Source organism: Chelonia mydas, chromosome 1 (genome assembly GCF_015237465.2).
Source record: "Chelonia mydas isolate rCheMyd1 chromosome 1, rCheMyd1.pri.v2, whole genome shotgun sequence".
Taxonomy (NCBI): domain Eukaryota; kingdom Metazoa; phylum Chordata; order Testudines; family Cheloniidae; genus Chelonia; species Chelonia mydas.
In genome coordinates, this window is record NC_057849.1 from 219,693,191 (window position 1) to 219,708,916 (window position 15,726).

Below are 15,726 nucleotides of genomic sequence, written 5' to 3' on the forward strand. Positions count from 1 at the left end.
AGAAGATCACTACTGACTTCAGTGAGACTCAGCATGAGCGTGAGGCTGTACCTACACAGAGCCAGTTGCAGGACCATGGCCTAATTTACTAGTTTGAACTAAACAACAGTAACAAACGGACTAATTCCTGGGTAGGTCTGCCAATTGGGGAATCCATTATACAATGTCAGTTTTTTCAGATATGTACATTTCCTTTCTTTCTTAGTGCTTCCTCACTGTGGATAATAGTCTACACATAACATAGGTCCTGGATATCTTACAGACCCCCTGTCTCCTTGTGTACTATTGCAGCAGTTTTGAACAGTTCTGGTGCTCTAAGTGATGTCCCCTTTCTTAAATGGGAAGGTCCTGATGGCAGAGCACTCTGATTTTTACAGATGTCAAGAATCCTTCACTCACACAACCATAGCTGCTGTGAGTCTGGTAGCTATCTCTCAGAGTTCCTTTTCTGGAGGAATGATTCATAGATTCCTCGGCCAGAAGGGCCCATTGTGATCATCTAGTCTGACCTCCTGCGTAAAAAACAGGCAATAGAACGTCCCCAAAATAATTCTTAGAGCATATCTTTTAGAAAAAAACATCCAATCTTGATTTAAAAATGGTCAACAATGGAGAATATCACAATCCTTGGTAAGTTGTTCCAGTTGTTAATTACTCTCACTGTTAAAAAATCTATGCCTTATTTCCAGTCTGAATTTATCTAGCTTCAACTTCCAGCCATTGGATTGTGTTACACCTTCCTTGGCTAACTGAAGAGCCCATTATTTAATATTGGTTCCCTGTGTAGATATTTATAGACTAATCACCCCTTAACTTTCTCCTGGTTAAGCCAAATAGATCGACCTCCTTGAGTCTATCACTAGAAGACATGTTTTCTAATCCTTTAATCATTTTCATAACTCTTCTCTGAAACCTCTCCAATTTAGCAACATCCTTCTTGAACTGTGGACACCAGAACTGGATGCAGTATTCCATCAGTGGTCACACCAGTGCCAAATACAGAGGTGAAATAACCTTTCCATTGCTACTTGAGCTCCCCCTTGCTTATGCATCCAAGGACTGCATTACTTCTTTTGGCCACCGCATCACACTGGGAGCTCATGTTCAGCTGATTATTCACCACAACCCCCAAATCTTTTTCAGAGTCACTGTTTCCCAAGATAGTCACCCATCTTGTAAATATGGCCTTTGTTCTTTGGCCTCTCTGTAGAAGATGCTAAGAAGGGTACCAACGGTGAGGCTGGGTTTTGGGGACACCTGTCCACAGGGAGTTGAACACTGACCACTAAATCCTTCCACACAAGCCACCAAACAGCTGACAGAGAGTAACAATTCAACCCAGGTTAACTCTGGCTGGTACCTGGAAAGTGAATGCATGTTGATGGCTAAGAAGTTAGGACTGAGTGTTTGTGGGGGAAGATTATGGGTGGGTGCCACAGCTGGTAAGGGGGAATCTGAATCATCTGGGCACTTGCTGGGGAGCAGGAGACCAGCAGAAGATGTAGCATCAGGGATAGAGGAGAAGGCAACATGATGCTGTGTGAAGGAAAGGAACTACTTGAAGGTGTGAAAGTTGGAAGAGGCATCTGAGGGACAATGAGAGAATTCAAGATGATGTGATGGAGGAAGGTTTGGATTTAGACATTGCAATGGGTGGTGGGAAGAAAGTCAAGGCTATATGTAACAGTGACAGATCCTAGTCGTCAGCAGGCCGGATCGAACCTGGGACCTCTGGAGCTTAGCGTATGATCCTCTACTGCATGAGCTAAAAGCCATATGACCCTTAGCTAAGGTTGTAGAGCAGACTCATTACTCTCTCTCTCACTCTCTCTCTAAGTTGTCTCAGTACCACTAGATGGGACAGAACACCACACCCAGGAGGCATTTGCATATGCCTATGCACTTACATATGCACTTGTCTGAGGTGAAGAGGAGGGGTAAGGAGAGAGTTTGGCAGCTGGGGCAGGCTCAGCTGAATACTCAATGAACTCTTAAATGCAAGGCTGTGTCCTGTTTGCCCAGCTGAGAGATCTGGGAGGTACTTCTCATCATTTGAAATTAAAATTTAGGATTATAGCTGACATTTCTGAAGGGATGTCTTACGGCCTATATTATGTAGGGCATCAAACTAGATAATCACAGTAGTCCCTTCTGACTTTATAATTTATGAACTTAGTGGCAACAATCTTGCTGAAAGGGGCCGTCATTTGTAACACCAGCAATAACTATATTTAGCACTTATTACTGTTATTTGCATTACAGTGCCTAGAGCAGTGGTGGGCAACCTGCAGCCCATGGGCCGCACGCAGCCCATCAGGGTAATCTGCTGGCAGGCCACCAGTTTGTTTACATTTGCACAGCTACCCATAGCTCCCAGTGGCCGCGGTTCGCCTTTCCTGGCCAAGTGGAGCTGCGGGAAGCGGTGGCCAGCACGTCCCTGCAGCCCACGCCACTTCCCGTAGCTCCCATTGGCTGGGAACAGTGAACTGGGAGCCATGGGTGGCCATGCAAATGTAAACAAACTGTCTGGCAGCCTGCCAGTGGATTATCCTGATGGACCGCAGGTTGCCCACCACTGGCCTAGAGGCTTTTGCACTGCTCTAATTTATGCCCAGTTTTCTATGGTTCCTAGGGGCCATTCCTGAAGTTGGGGATAACTACGGCTCTAGGTGTATGGCCCATTTCCTTCAGCCATGTCAGGGGGTAGGGTAACATCACAGCTGCTATAGCAGCTCTATGCCATCCAGGGATTTCCCTACAGATGGCTGCTTAAACCAGCTATATGCTGCCTGAGTGGGCCAAAGCAGCTGGCCTGGTCCACTGTTTCTTTTGTGATTGTTAAACAAGTAATAAAGCAGGAAAGAAGCTGTTATATTATTTACATAGGGGTCCCCCACACAAGGATCCTGGATGCCTTCATTTTGCTTAGCCACACCGTTGCCAATGCTCAGAAATCATCTGTAAGTGTAAATGTTCTTTTTAAATGCAGTTCAGAGCTTATGAACACTCAAACACTCATTACACTTTTCCAACTGTCAGACTGTTGTATGCGGGTTGTCACCTGCTGGACGTGTCACTGACCTACAGGTCAAAATAGCTGTGTGGTAACACTCTGAACATTGCAAAGCCTGAGTCTTTATGCATTGACACAATTTCACGATAGACTGAAGTAACAACAGGATATCGCAGTGATCAAAAGCTTGTGTATGCATGGCAACAAGGCCAGGTTTAAGCACAGACAATAAAAGTAAAGGATTGAGGCACCACCCTTTTGTCTACCCACACTTGCTGTTCAATGCTTGACCTGATTCCTCTTTGTGGGGTTCTGGTAGTGGGACCAGAGGGAGAGGCCACTCCTGACCTGCTGGCAGCTTGGGAAACCACAAACTGTGAGATCAACTCCATGGAGCTGAGTCTGATTGAAAATCTAAGACTCTCCCAGGAAAGCTGTGAGAGCTGGGAACCGTATGCTGGGCTGAGCAAATGGGGTTCAGTTCTTTCTTCTTGAGTAAATGGCTCAAGAGTAGTACTGGAGAAAGGAAGACAACCAAGAACTTTAAAGCGAGTACAGATACTGTAGGGCTGATTTTCTCAGGACATGTTAGAGCCCTTCTCTGATATTTTTAGGTATGATAATATATGGAGTAGCGCAACTTCTCACCTGGGCTTTCTTCCTGTTAACCTCAAGTAGAAGTCGTAGAGCATGGCTGGAGCCTTATGACTGACAGCTATCCAGTACTGGTTTATCAGGTGGTTTGAGGTTGTCTGAGCCCTGGGTATTCTGAAGGCCTGCTCAAGGGGGTTCCTTTTGAATGTGGATATGACATAGTATCCTGTAAGATAACAGAGAACAGATGTTTTGAATTAGACATGCATCACTTTTAGAACAGGCTGCCATGAGCATATCAATGCGCTCAGATCTATTAATACTACCAGGTAATAAGGTGTAGGGAAATAGCTGGATTATATGATTTACATTTTGTCAGAGGAGAAAGATGGCTGTTTCATGCTGATTAATTCATACCATATACATATGTAAAAAGAAGTGATGGTGTTATAGATATAAAAATCAACAATGAGAGCCCACTAATCGGGACTTTACATATGTCCCAACTCGTGCATGGCCTTTGTTATATTTATCACAAATGTATGTTGGATGTAGTCTCTGTCTTTTCCACTGTCCTTAAAAATAGAGGATGACAAGATAAGCTGGCCCAAAATTTGATCAGTTTTATATTTATACATTTTTAACAACATAAATCTCTTTGCAAAAATCCCCGTCATTCATTATGATTTGAGGGACTGGTCCTACTCCATGGCAGTCTTGCCATCAAGGGGGAAGGATTCAGGTCTATATGCAGTCTTCACATTAGGATTGGATGCCTTTCTGAAATATATGCTTTAGTCAAACACAAATTATTGGGCTGAATAGAGGAGCAAATGGATTACATTCTTTGGCATGCATTGTACAGAAGGTCAGATAAAATAATCTAATGAACCTTCTGGCCCTAAACATCTATGAATCTGGACTGCTAGTTATTTAAAACAAATGCTTAACTAAAACCTAATGGCAACACTTATGAGCAACTCTACCATAATGAAACAACATATGATGGAGGAAACATTTCAAGAGGGAGCCAGTTTCAGCTTCAAACTTTCAACAACAGTGAATTCTAATTCTACTCTCAAATAGAGCGGTGTAAATCCAGGGGTACGCCATGAATATCAGTGGTTACTCCAGATTTACTCTCATATAACTCAGAGCAAAATTTGACCTATTAACTTTAAACTATGATTGTATTTCTTAAGAAAAGAGAACTTCAATAATTTTCAAAAAAGTGCCAGTGCATGTATTGCGTTGTACTGAGAAGAAACAATTAGCAGATCTGTATCATCTATGTATTGTATAGTCTAAAAAATCCTCATCATATTCCTTCAGAGCAGAATTGGTTCAGGGTAACTAACTGCAATCATCATATACACCACAGACTTTTGTGGGATTTGTTGTCTATGTAACAACGAAGTTAATTCCATTATAGTCATAATCTATGGTGCCTGAGAAATGAGACTAAAATGGCAACCTTTGTATTCATATCACATACTAAGGGTATGTCTACACTTAAAATGCTACAATGGTACAGCTGTGCCACTGTAGTGCATCAGTATGGGCACTACCTACACCAACAGGAAGGGTTCTCCTGTCAGCGTAGGTAACCCATGTCTGCAAGAGGCAGTAGCTAGGGCAACAGAAGAATTCTTCCATCAACCTAGTGCTATCTACACTAAGGGTTAGGTCAGCTTAACTATGATGCTCAGAGATGTGGATTTTTCACAACCCTGAGTGATGTGATGTAGTTAAGCCAATTTAATTGTGTAATGTACACCAGCCCTAAGAAACAAAATACTTAGGGCTGATCCTCTGACCTGCTATATGAGGGAATCCCCAGGTAGCACAGAGTCACTGTACTGTCACCGCTCCTGACCCTTGGGACTAGAGGCAGCTGCCTATACCTCCAAAAGAATTTACTTCTCGATGGGAACCACATGGAACTGTGTTCCTGTTGTTGCTTTATTCACTTGGCTTATGTCACAAATAGAAATCCAAATCAAAATGCTGACAGTCACAATTTATCTCTAGACCATCCTCATACCGGATGATTCCAGACTTAGTGACTGGACAGTCCTCTGCTAGGTATCGTATGGTCTGTTCATCACTGTGCTATTCCTACTTAAGCATATGTAGGAATGTAGTCTGTGACTGGGCAGATGCCGGTTAGATTTTGCTAGGTGGAGGAGTCAGACACAACATTTAAAAAAACCCAAACAGTACAGTATAATTTTAGCTTGAGATCAGTGTTGTCTGTCTTTGTTTCCAACATGCTACAAGGAGCTTAATGGCTAAAGTCCAATGTTCCTCAAACTTGTTTTGCAACTGCCTAATCAGAGCTACTATTCCTTTTATTTTGTAATTCTATAGTTCACTTGTGGGCCACAGGGTAGAGATGCTCTTGTTGTGGAGATGCGTCTTTTTACCATATATTCATTCACTGAGAAAAGTAAAGGGTGGAAGTGAGAGATAAATAGTATTACATAATCAAAAACAAAACTGCAAAAGCATAGGAAATTAGTCTGGTAGAAAATTCTAGAGTGAGGCTATTGTTTTTTTCTTTACAGAATTCCATATGTATCCAGAAGCTAACACGAGTGGCCATATACATTCAGTACAGCTCCCTTGGGCAATTAGGGAAAATAATTCACAAGCCTTGGCTCCAAAAAAGCACAGGTTTGTGCCTTATCAACTGAGAGACCAGCTCCACTAGCTCATCCAGTCAAGGAAGCCCTAATACACATAAACATGTTTGATACAGCATAGCAGAGGTGCACATACACAAAAGCTAGCACCCCAACTCTGCAGTACTAAGGTCCATAATGACAATTTGCCGAAAGTCCTATGGATTCTAGACAGCTGGAATTTTAAAATTGGCTCTTCCTCCTTGTTATCATTCTGCACATTTGGATCTGATGCACTTGACCTTTTGAAGTAATGGGGGAGTGCACTTTGCCTGCCACTTTGAGCCAGACATATGACGATATTACAGACTCCAGTAAATAGGCTCTTAACATGCTTTCTTTAAAGAATTTCCAGTTTGCTTACTGCTGTGGCATCTCAGCCCATTACATACCAAATGAGCATCAATTAAAGTCATGACACACAGAGGTGGGGGGAGTAAAATGCCTCATATCTGACAAAGCTTTGGCCAAACAGATGAGGTCTGACAATAATGCTGAGTTAGCTAACTTGGGCTTTGACAAAACAAGTCCATTGAGAACACCTGCTTGACCCCAGAAATTCAATTCTAGTGACTCTCAGCAGAACTGCTTCATTTAAAACCAGCTGTGATTACGGTGCTGGAGAATGAGATGGTTTCTAAAGACAATCAGATCTCAAGTTATATAGAGCTTTAATGACTACAACCATCACCTTATATTGCACTCAGAGGCACACTGTAAACCAGTGCAGTGCATGGAACACAGGTGCTCAAATTAACCCAATCCACTTGGCAGGCAAGTTGCCACATTCAACACTAGCTGAAGCATCCATGTGGTTTTCAAGAGTGGCTCCAAATAGAGAACACTGCCCTTAGCTCACTTGGAACTAAACATGCATGACTGTGGCAAGGTCTGTATCAGCAAGGAAATACCTCAACCTCTGAGCTAAATACAGATTAAAAAAAATAATATGAGCTACTGCAGCTACTGGTGAGTCCAAGATGTACCCTGAGACTGCCAAATCTCTGGTAAGGGAATGACCTGATCCTCTGACAGATGGAGTACTCACAACCCTCACTAATTCAAACCAAAACAATTTTAAGTGAACACACTTGTACACACACTTCTTCAGTTTTCACCTACAAACAGGTATCATTTTATTACAATATTTCCAAGTCACCAACACTGACAGTAAGTAAACGACAAGCAAATTAATAGTCCTAGTTAATTATGTCTGCATTCTCCTGGCTTTGATGGAGGTGGAGAGATATGCAGGAGGGGTTGGGGCTGATGTGTTCTTTCCATAGGCTATGTAGCTTGGCAGGTAACACACTGTAGGAATAATTTCATTCTTTATTTTCCCTGCTTTTGTGGATTTACATTAGGGAGAGTCTCACTTGGGCAGCGTAAACTAGCTGGGTTAACATTAATGATGTTTTGTGGAGAAATCTGAATTAAGCTTCAGAGAATTTAGCATTTTCATCTTGGTCTTTCACTAAACACTAACCACAGGATGACAAAACTCCTTCTGATGACATAGTTTAAAAATCTTTAAAGAGAGGGTATTAAGGTTGAGGAGGAATTGACACCAGTTCTACTCTGAAAAGTGGCAATGTGAAAAGGGCACCTTCTCACTCAGCAGGCCTGTTTCTTGAGTGTATTCAGAGTCATTTCTGACTAAACATTTAAAGCCTTTTACCTCAGTTAGTCCTGCAGAGCCAGAACAGCTAGGAGAGACGGCTCAGGCTTCTGTTTGTTTGTCTGCATTGACAAGACAATTGTTTACTATATTTAGACCTGGGGAAATCCTTTATTTTCAAGTGGATTTGCCCACATGTAACTGAGGGGATAATTTGAAAACAAATGAGCTACCTCCTGTAACCTAGTGCCTGATTTAGCTTGCAGAACCTTGTGATGAAACCCAAGAAGGAAAACACCCACCTTACCTCTCAGAATCCAGGTGATAGTGATGATAACAATACAATGTGGCACCTCTTGAACATGGGAGTAAAGTGGTAAATAGAGCTCATCAGGCCCAATGCACGGGAGTACTTCTTCTAAACAGCTTCATCATCAACATACAGTGAATTCTTTTATTGTGGAAACCAAATGGGTTCCATGGTATTTACAAGTGTGGGAAACCTTATTCTTTGTACTTCAGACAAGGGCAGCTATACTTGACCATAATTACCTCTGTGAATTTTCCTGAACACACTTGGGCTATTCAAAATCTATATTTGGCCATTTGTTCCTCCATTGAATGCTAGCAAATATAGTTCCATGTTTCAGGCATGCATCAAGCTCCAGATTCCTGTCTTGCTATCTTTCCCTCTTCATTAATCCCACTTTGGAATTATTACAAGGGTGGGAGGGTGGGTTGGGAAGAGAAGAGTTTTAGTATAATTTGACTAGTTATTAAAAAAAAATCTTGCCAAGTAGTGGAGACTGAAAATTCGGGATATAAACCAACCCTGGGGAACAGAAGGCTGTGTTTGGGTGTCGCGCTGAAGGCAGCGTCCAGGCCGGCTCTTTGCTAATTACAGTGTCAAGCATGTTGGTGCTCAGCAAATAATCATAAGAGAGATGCTTACCCCATAAATGAATCTGTGGATCAGGTGGGAAATCCCATGAACTCTGTCCCTTCTCCCCTAAAGGAGAATTTTTTAATAAGGCTCTTTAAGTCCTGAACAGTGTTCAAGTTTCAGAGTTTATTTAGCCTCTCCCTTTCCTAATGGAAACTCACAAGTGTTACTTGTCACTTATTTAGTCCTCCATCCTCTACTCTTGCTATCTTTGGCTGTCATAAAAAAAGACAAATCATTGTTATAGTTATAAAATGCAGCCATTGTCATTTCAAATCACATATACACGGAATTTGGGCAAATCAGCAATGCCTTCTCTGTGTTAACTAATTAAGGCTTCTACCAAAACAGCTGCAGCATGTGTTGGATTCATGCAGGGTTCATGCACTTGGCAACATTCAGGGCACACCCTGAGTGTTGTGTAGGAGCAGTGCACACACGGCTCCTCTCAAGGGCATGAACCTTGGAAACTCGCCCAGATGACATGAACCGTGGGAAGCGTCCCAGGACTGGGCTCAAGGCCCGAGAGCAAGGAATGCGGTAGATAGAAATTGGTAAATAAGAATGTTAAACAAAGCCAGTGTATTCCTTTTATCTGTTGGAGTATGTAATGCGCAGGAGGAGAAAAAGAATAAAAGAGAGGGTGGAAAGCTGACAAGGCAGACCAGCCTGCTTGCTTGCTTAAAGCCTTGTTCTGTCTTGTATTTGGACCGCAACAAGCATGCTGCAGTGCTTTTCTTCTTGATGTGGAAATCATGTTCAACAAATGGCAGAGGAGACACAAGAGAAAATGCTGAAAAGCAGGAGGCAGACATCACCCTTGTATTGTATTAGTAAATGCCTGAGATGGCTGTGAGACCTACATGAAAATCTCAATGAAGGGAGGTTCGGTGACTGGTGGAAAATACAAAAGCATTCTGCACAATTGGCATAACTGGTGCTGTGGCCAATTTATGATTGAAACCACCTTATTCCATCTGGTAGCTTAATTCCTGCCTTTAACTTCTTTCTCTCAAGACTTACACTGGGGAGACCATAGCCCTTATTTCACTGAGGTGGCTGCATTGACATATGTACTATGTGTACTAGCCTCTGTGTGCCTAGGCATGTTGCTCTTTCAGAAGTGCTCAGTACTCACAACTGGGGTCAGATTAAGCAGCTAGATTTTCAAAAGAGGTTTGCATGCTGAGCGCTTCTGAGAATCTGAACCTTATTTACATGCATAAATGGGAGGGAGTTGAGCTCTTTTGAAAATCAGCCCCAACAGTTCAAAATCCCAAATCAGTATAAGAGTATTATAGCTCTCAGTACAACAAGGCCATTATGTAGATAAGTACATGTATATCGCTATATGTGATGGATGTAAAATGCGGGACATATAAGGACACTGGTATAAGAAGCATCAAAAGAGACCGTTAATTTTTAGAATATTTTCTCTAACCTTGTACACCAATTCTGTTGTAAATAATGTCTAGTAATAAGTGTCCAAGCACTAGGTTTGTGTGGAAAAGAGGTAAATCTGGGCCTAAAACAAATTCAAGTAAATTTCAAAATGAAAAGTTGGTTCAAATCAAAAAATCAAAATGTTTTATTTTGAAAATATCAAATTGAAATATTTTGACTTTTTCAGAATTTTTTTCAGTGTTTTTCAACTGAAGTAATTCAACACAGATTCATTAAACATTTCAGCTGACCCAAATCTGCAGTTTTCAGAAATAAAAAAACCCCAACCCACATGCAAACAAACTAAAATAAAACCCAACCACCCCACCCACATGTTTTGGCAATTTGGCCAAAAAATTTCATCCAGCACTCATCATAATGGATGTGTACAAGAGGTCATATTAAAGTTGTTCAGGGCAGGCAAAGAACCCTGAGCACAAATAAAACCCCAATAGATTTGCTGAAATGACACCAGGACAGCCTTCCTCCTTCCTTAAAAAAGGAAGAAGCAAGTTCTAGAAGTCCATTTAGAATTTCAGTGGGTCAGAATCAGAACTCAGTCTGCCCATCTCAGTTCATCAAGGGAAAACTGGATGGCTTGAAATTCATTAATATTCACACAGAGAAAACCATATTATAGCCTGTTTTAAATAACTGCTTTTGACTGGAAGTTTCAGAACATACTGAGTATGCTGCAGCTAGCAAGATTAACCCACTTTGATTTTATTGGCCAGACCTAAATTGCAGCAAAGCAGAACAAATTGCTTTGAGATTACTTCAGGCTAATGCTTAGCTGTCGGGCACAGACTTTGTAACAATAATAATAAATAATAACAATAATAGAAAAGAGACACAAATATACTTTCAATGTTATGTTGTTATTTGGAAAAGGAATAAAATAATTTAAGTAATTGGAAAATCTGACATTTAGGGCTTGTCTACACATGGAAATTTAGTGAAATACATATTCCAGAATAATTATTACCCTATTTTGGTATAAGTCCCCATTTATGAACACTCTTATTTCAGAATAAGAGTGTCGAGACAGGGGCTTACACTGAAATAACTATTTCAAAATAGCTATTTCAGTAAATTTCCAACTGTAGACAAGCCCTTAGAATCAACCAAGGGAGTACGGGAAGTAGAAGAGAACTAAAGAAAGATTAACGTTTTAGAGAAAACACGTTTTAGCCTAAATTCTTCTATCTGCTATTCCACTGAAAATCCACTGTAACTCCATTAATTTCTGTATATTTGTATGGGTGTCGAACAGAATTTGGTCCAAAGCAGGGGAAAAAACATTTAGAAATAGTTTCTCAGTGTAAACTGGCACAGATCCATTGGGGTCACCGGAGTTATGCCAGTTTATGTCTGATGAGGGGCTGGCCATTACTTTCACAGCCATGCCGAATGGGCCAAATTCATCCTTGATTTCACCAGAGTTCTTCCAGGGATAAATTTGGCCCTGGAGGCTTGTTTGGCACTCCTTGCAGCTCATTCATTCTTATGAACTATTTCAACTGCTTGGTGAAAAGAAAATGTAACTCATAAAAGAAACATGCAACTGGTCTCAAGAAAGAAATCCCAATAGAGTCATACAGTCTACAGTCACTCCCATTTAATACTTAAATGTGAGGTACTCCCTATTTCCACAGCAAAATGACACATCAGAGACAGTGAAATTAGGTAAGGCGTTGCTCCTATTACGAGGTTAATCTCTTATCAGGATCTGGCTCCTTACAAAGAGCCAAATTCTTCTCCCATGCAATCTCACTGACTTTAGTGGCACTTTCTATCCTGCGACGCTTTATACCAGGGGAAGTGTCATATTAAAAGATGAAAACAGCTAAACTGAAAGATAAAAGAAAACACTGGATAATGCTGATACACTACAACTTACTGGAATCAGCCACTCACAGGGTCAGCAAATCATTGCTTGACTGGTCCAAATTTCTTTGATTGAAAGTTGAGCAACATTTTAGTGGATACCACATGAGCATAGTTCAAAAAAAGATCCTTTAAAAAGGGGATGCTAATTACAGATGTCCATGTGTGCAGAGTTTACTGCACATTTAATAATGAACTGTTTAAATTTATGAGTAACTTGTTTCCTTAGTGTAGGATGTAATGTGTAGAATGTATGTTTTAGGTGTTGGGACATATGAAAGATGCCTGCTTTTCTGGGCAAGGAAAGAGAACAGCAAGGTAAAAAGCTGAGCCAGCAATCTGATCAGGTAAACAACGGGGTCAGCGTCCAGTCAGGTAAACAACTGAGTTAGCAAATTAATCTTTGTGCTAGGCAGAAAAAGTGCTTACACAATATATAATGAATAGCTTTGTAACAATATATTTAAGGCACACCTAAATGTGGGTGCGTGCTTGCATTTAACCTATGCTGTGCCCTGTTTTGGTGGACCGATCACGCACTGAAGCAATGAATAAATGACACACATTTTCAACTCAGGAGTCTGTCTGTGAACCTGACCGTTCTGGGTAGCAGGGAAAAGAACCAGTCAACAGTTTGGTGCCATGACTGGGAGTGGAGCCCATGATGGTTGGCGAGTACACAGTCCTGTGGGGAATTTTGAAGGTCTATAGTGGGGTCTGGTTGGGATAAAGTAAAGGGTCATAACTGGGCTTTGCTATATGGACTTGGTTATCTTTGTGGAAGTTTGGGTCAGTGACAAGGGAGGTCCCTATGACACTGATCCCCAGAAAACAGGGGCCTGGGAGGAGATTCAGACGTCCCGTAAGGTAATCATGCTAGATCCGAAAGTGAAGGAAGGACAGAAGAAAGTCTGCATTATACAGAGATTAATGAAAGGAATTAATGTGTTATAGGAGCAGTGTGTACTCAGGAGGTTGAACTTCAGACACTGCCCCCTGAGCTTGACGGGGATGGCGATAAAGGAGAAGCTTTTAAAATACATGCAGTAATGGCTAATCAAGGCTTCCACCAAACATCTAATGATTGTGATAGCATACAATAGGAATGGGATGAATTGTTGAACAAGGTAGCAAACCTTAGAGACCAACTGGCTCAATGCCAGCAAGGGGATCCTCTGGTTCCCAAGGATCCGCCTTTCTCATGTCCCTCCCTCACTACTTTGCCCAAACCTCAGCCCCTCCAATGGTGCCTTATCTGGCTGCCCCTATGATTCTAAAATCTGAGATGGACAGTAATCACATTTGCACCACCCTGGATGATAAATTGTTGCCAGCAGGGGAATTTCAGTCTTCATAGAAAAATCCAGGTCCCATCCCAAGGGATGACTGGAATAAGTTTTGTCAGTGGCTTTGCATGGCTGTGGACACCATGAAGGACAGCAATTTAAATGATAAAGATTGGAACCAGGTGTTGAAAGGTGTATTAGGAGGTTTATACACACAAATTGCTGGATGTGTAAACACTCGCCAGCTACAAAGGAGATTAAGTGAAATTTTGTTTGGTAGTCCATCATCTACAAGTGACATGAGTAGGTTACTTCTTTGCCTGGGGAAAGCCCCATAGAGGTAGGGGAAAGGGCTCTGAATTATGGAAGTTGGGCCATGGACCGAATGATTGAGTGGGAAGGAACTCCCAAGAGCATATTGAATCGTTAATAGGACTCCCAGATGAGTGTCCATGGCAATCCTACAGTTTTCACCCCAGCCCCATGATTATGAGGAAACTATTACCCATGCTGAAGCATGGTTGGGGGGAAAGAGAGGAGATAGTCCTACCCATAAACGAGGTGAGGGTGTTTCAAGTTGAGGCCAGGAGAGGCACTGGTGCATGGAAAAGAGGAAGGAGATGAAGAAGAGGAAGCGTGGGTAGAAAGAGGGATAAGAGAATGGATTTCTTTCAGGCATTTGCAGGAAGAAAAGAAGGTTCTGGAGTGTCGGGTGAAAGAATTAGAGGATAAGGCTGGAAGCCCAGCCCCACAATAGAGGGGGCCATGCCCTGAGGCCACTGCACTACAGGTTTGCCCTATTAAATTAGATAAATGGGGGTAGCCTCATGTTCAAACATATATTGAAGGGCAGCAGGAAATAATATTAGTAGATAGTGGAGCAGCAATTTGCATGACACACAAAGTTAGGGAAGGAACGGCCCAAAGGAAGATACAGGGGATTATGGGGGTAAAAGAACAAGTCACTGTTAACACTGGGATTTTAATACAAATGGGAAACTTACAAGTATAGGCTACCATGGTAGTAAATGCTAAGGAAAAGATTCTGTCAGCAGCAGTACTTGGAGCCTACAATCTTTTAATAGATCTGGCTAACCTGTGTGTCTGGCACCACCCGCAGGAGTGGGGGGGAGAACATAATGATAACTAGTATCCCACCAGGTCTGAATGTGGTTAAACATTACCAGCCTGTAAACAGAATGGAAGTAACAGAGTTAAAAGCTCTTGCTGCTGTGTGGGCAGAGCACAAGACAGACTGTGGAAGACCAAGTTTTATAGCTAGGATAGAGGGACTTGATCCTCCCCCCCACACACACACAAAAGCAGTATGCTGTGCCCTGGAAGGCTGTTGTAGATGTAACAGAGAAAGTGCAGCAGCTGCTGCATCAGGGGTGTCTAAGGGAAATTCGGTCTACCTGTTATGCACCTGTATGGCCAGTAGAGAAGCCTAGCGGCAAATGGAGCCAAACTATAGATTATAGAGCCTGGAATGACCGTGCAATAGGGGGAGCTAATGTAGTCACGGCATATCCACAAATGATTGCTAAAACACATCCAGATGCAAACTGGTTCTCAGAGGTAGATATGGCAAATGGCTTTTTGTCAATACCACTGACAGAGGAACAGCAATATAAAACTGCCTTCACTTGCCAGGGGATGCAATATGGATAGTTTTACCACAAGTATATAAAGATTCACCTGCCATTTTTCACAAATGCATGAAAGATTTTGGGGGATCTTGGAAATCATAAGTTAATCATTCAGTACATGAATTAGTAAAAGCTAAAGTTTTGGAATGGGAGGAGGAACTTAGGGATTCTTTCTGCAAACTAAAAGAAGGTCTAGAGAGTACCCCTACACTGGTAGTGCCAAATTCGGAGAAAACTTATTCTTTCTGGATAATGGTGGGGGATGGTAGTCTTGGGGCTGTAGTCACACAGTTTATGGGACAGAAGGGAGACCAGTGGCTTTTGCATCACAGTTGTTTCAAAGTGTGGAGTTAAAATACTCAGTGTGTGAAAAGGTGGTTTTGTGTGCATATTGGGCCCTGATGAAGTTTAAATATCTTACAGGAGGTCAGCAAATAATTTTACATACCCATCATACCTCCCTGAAATTATATACTAATAAACTGCCTCTGGGGAATGTTAGCAGGGTTAGGATAGAGAGATGGATGTTCACTCTTATGGCTGAAAATGTGACCACCAAAATTTGACAGGAGCCATAAGCATGGGTAGACGAGGAGGGAAGGCTCAGTG

The 15,726-nt window shown here is 41.8% G+C and overlaps 1 protein-coding gene across 7 annotated transcripts in view; it reads right to left on the reverse strand.

Moving 5' to 3' along the window:
- The window catches only part of FAR2 (fatty acyl-CoA reductase 2), a 212,669-nt gene that overhangs the window by 5,549 nt on the left and 191,394 nt on the right, over nt 1-15,726 (reverse strand). For all 7 annotated transcript variants that reach the window (XM_043530394.1, XM_037913744.2, XM_037913779.2 and 4 more), the window contains one exon: nt 3,662-3,833. In XM_043530394.1, coding sequence (XP_043386329.1) covers nt 3,662-3,833 — 172 coding nt within the window. The remainder of the gene's footprint in view (nt 1-3,661; nt 3,834-15,726) is intronic.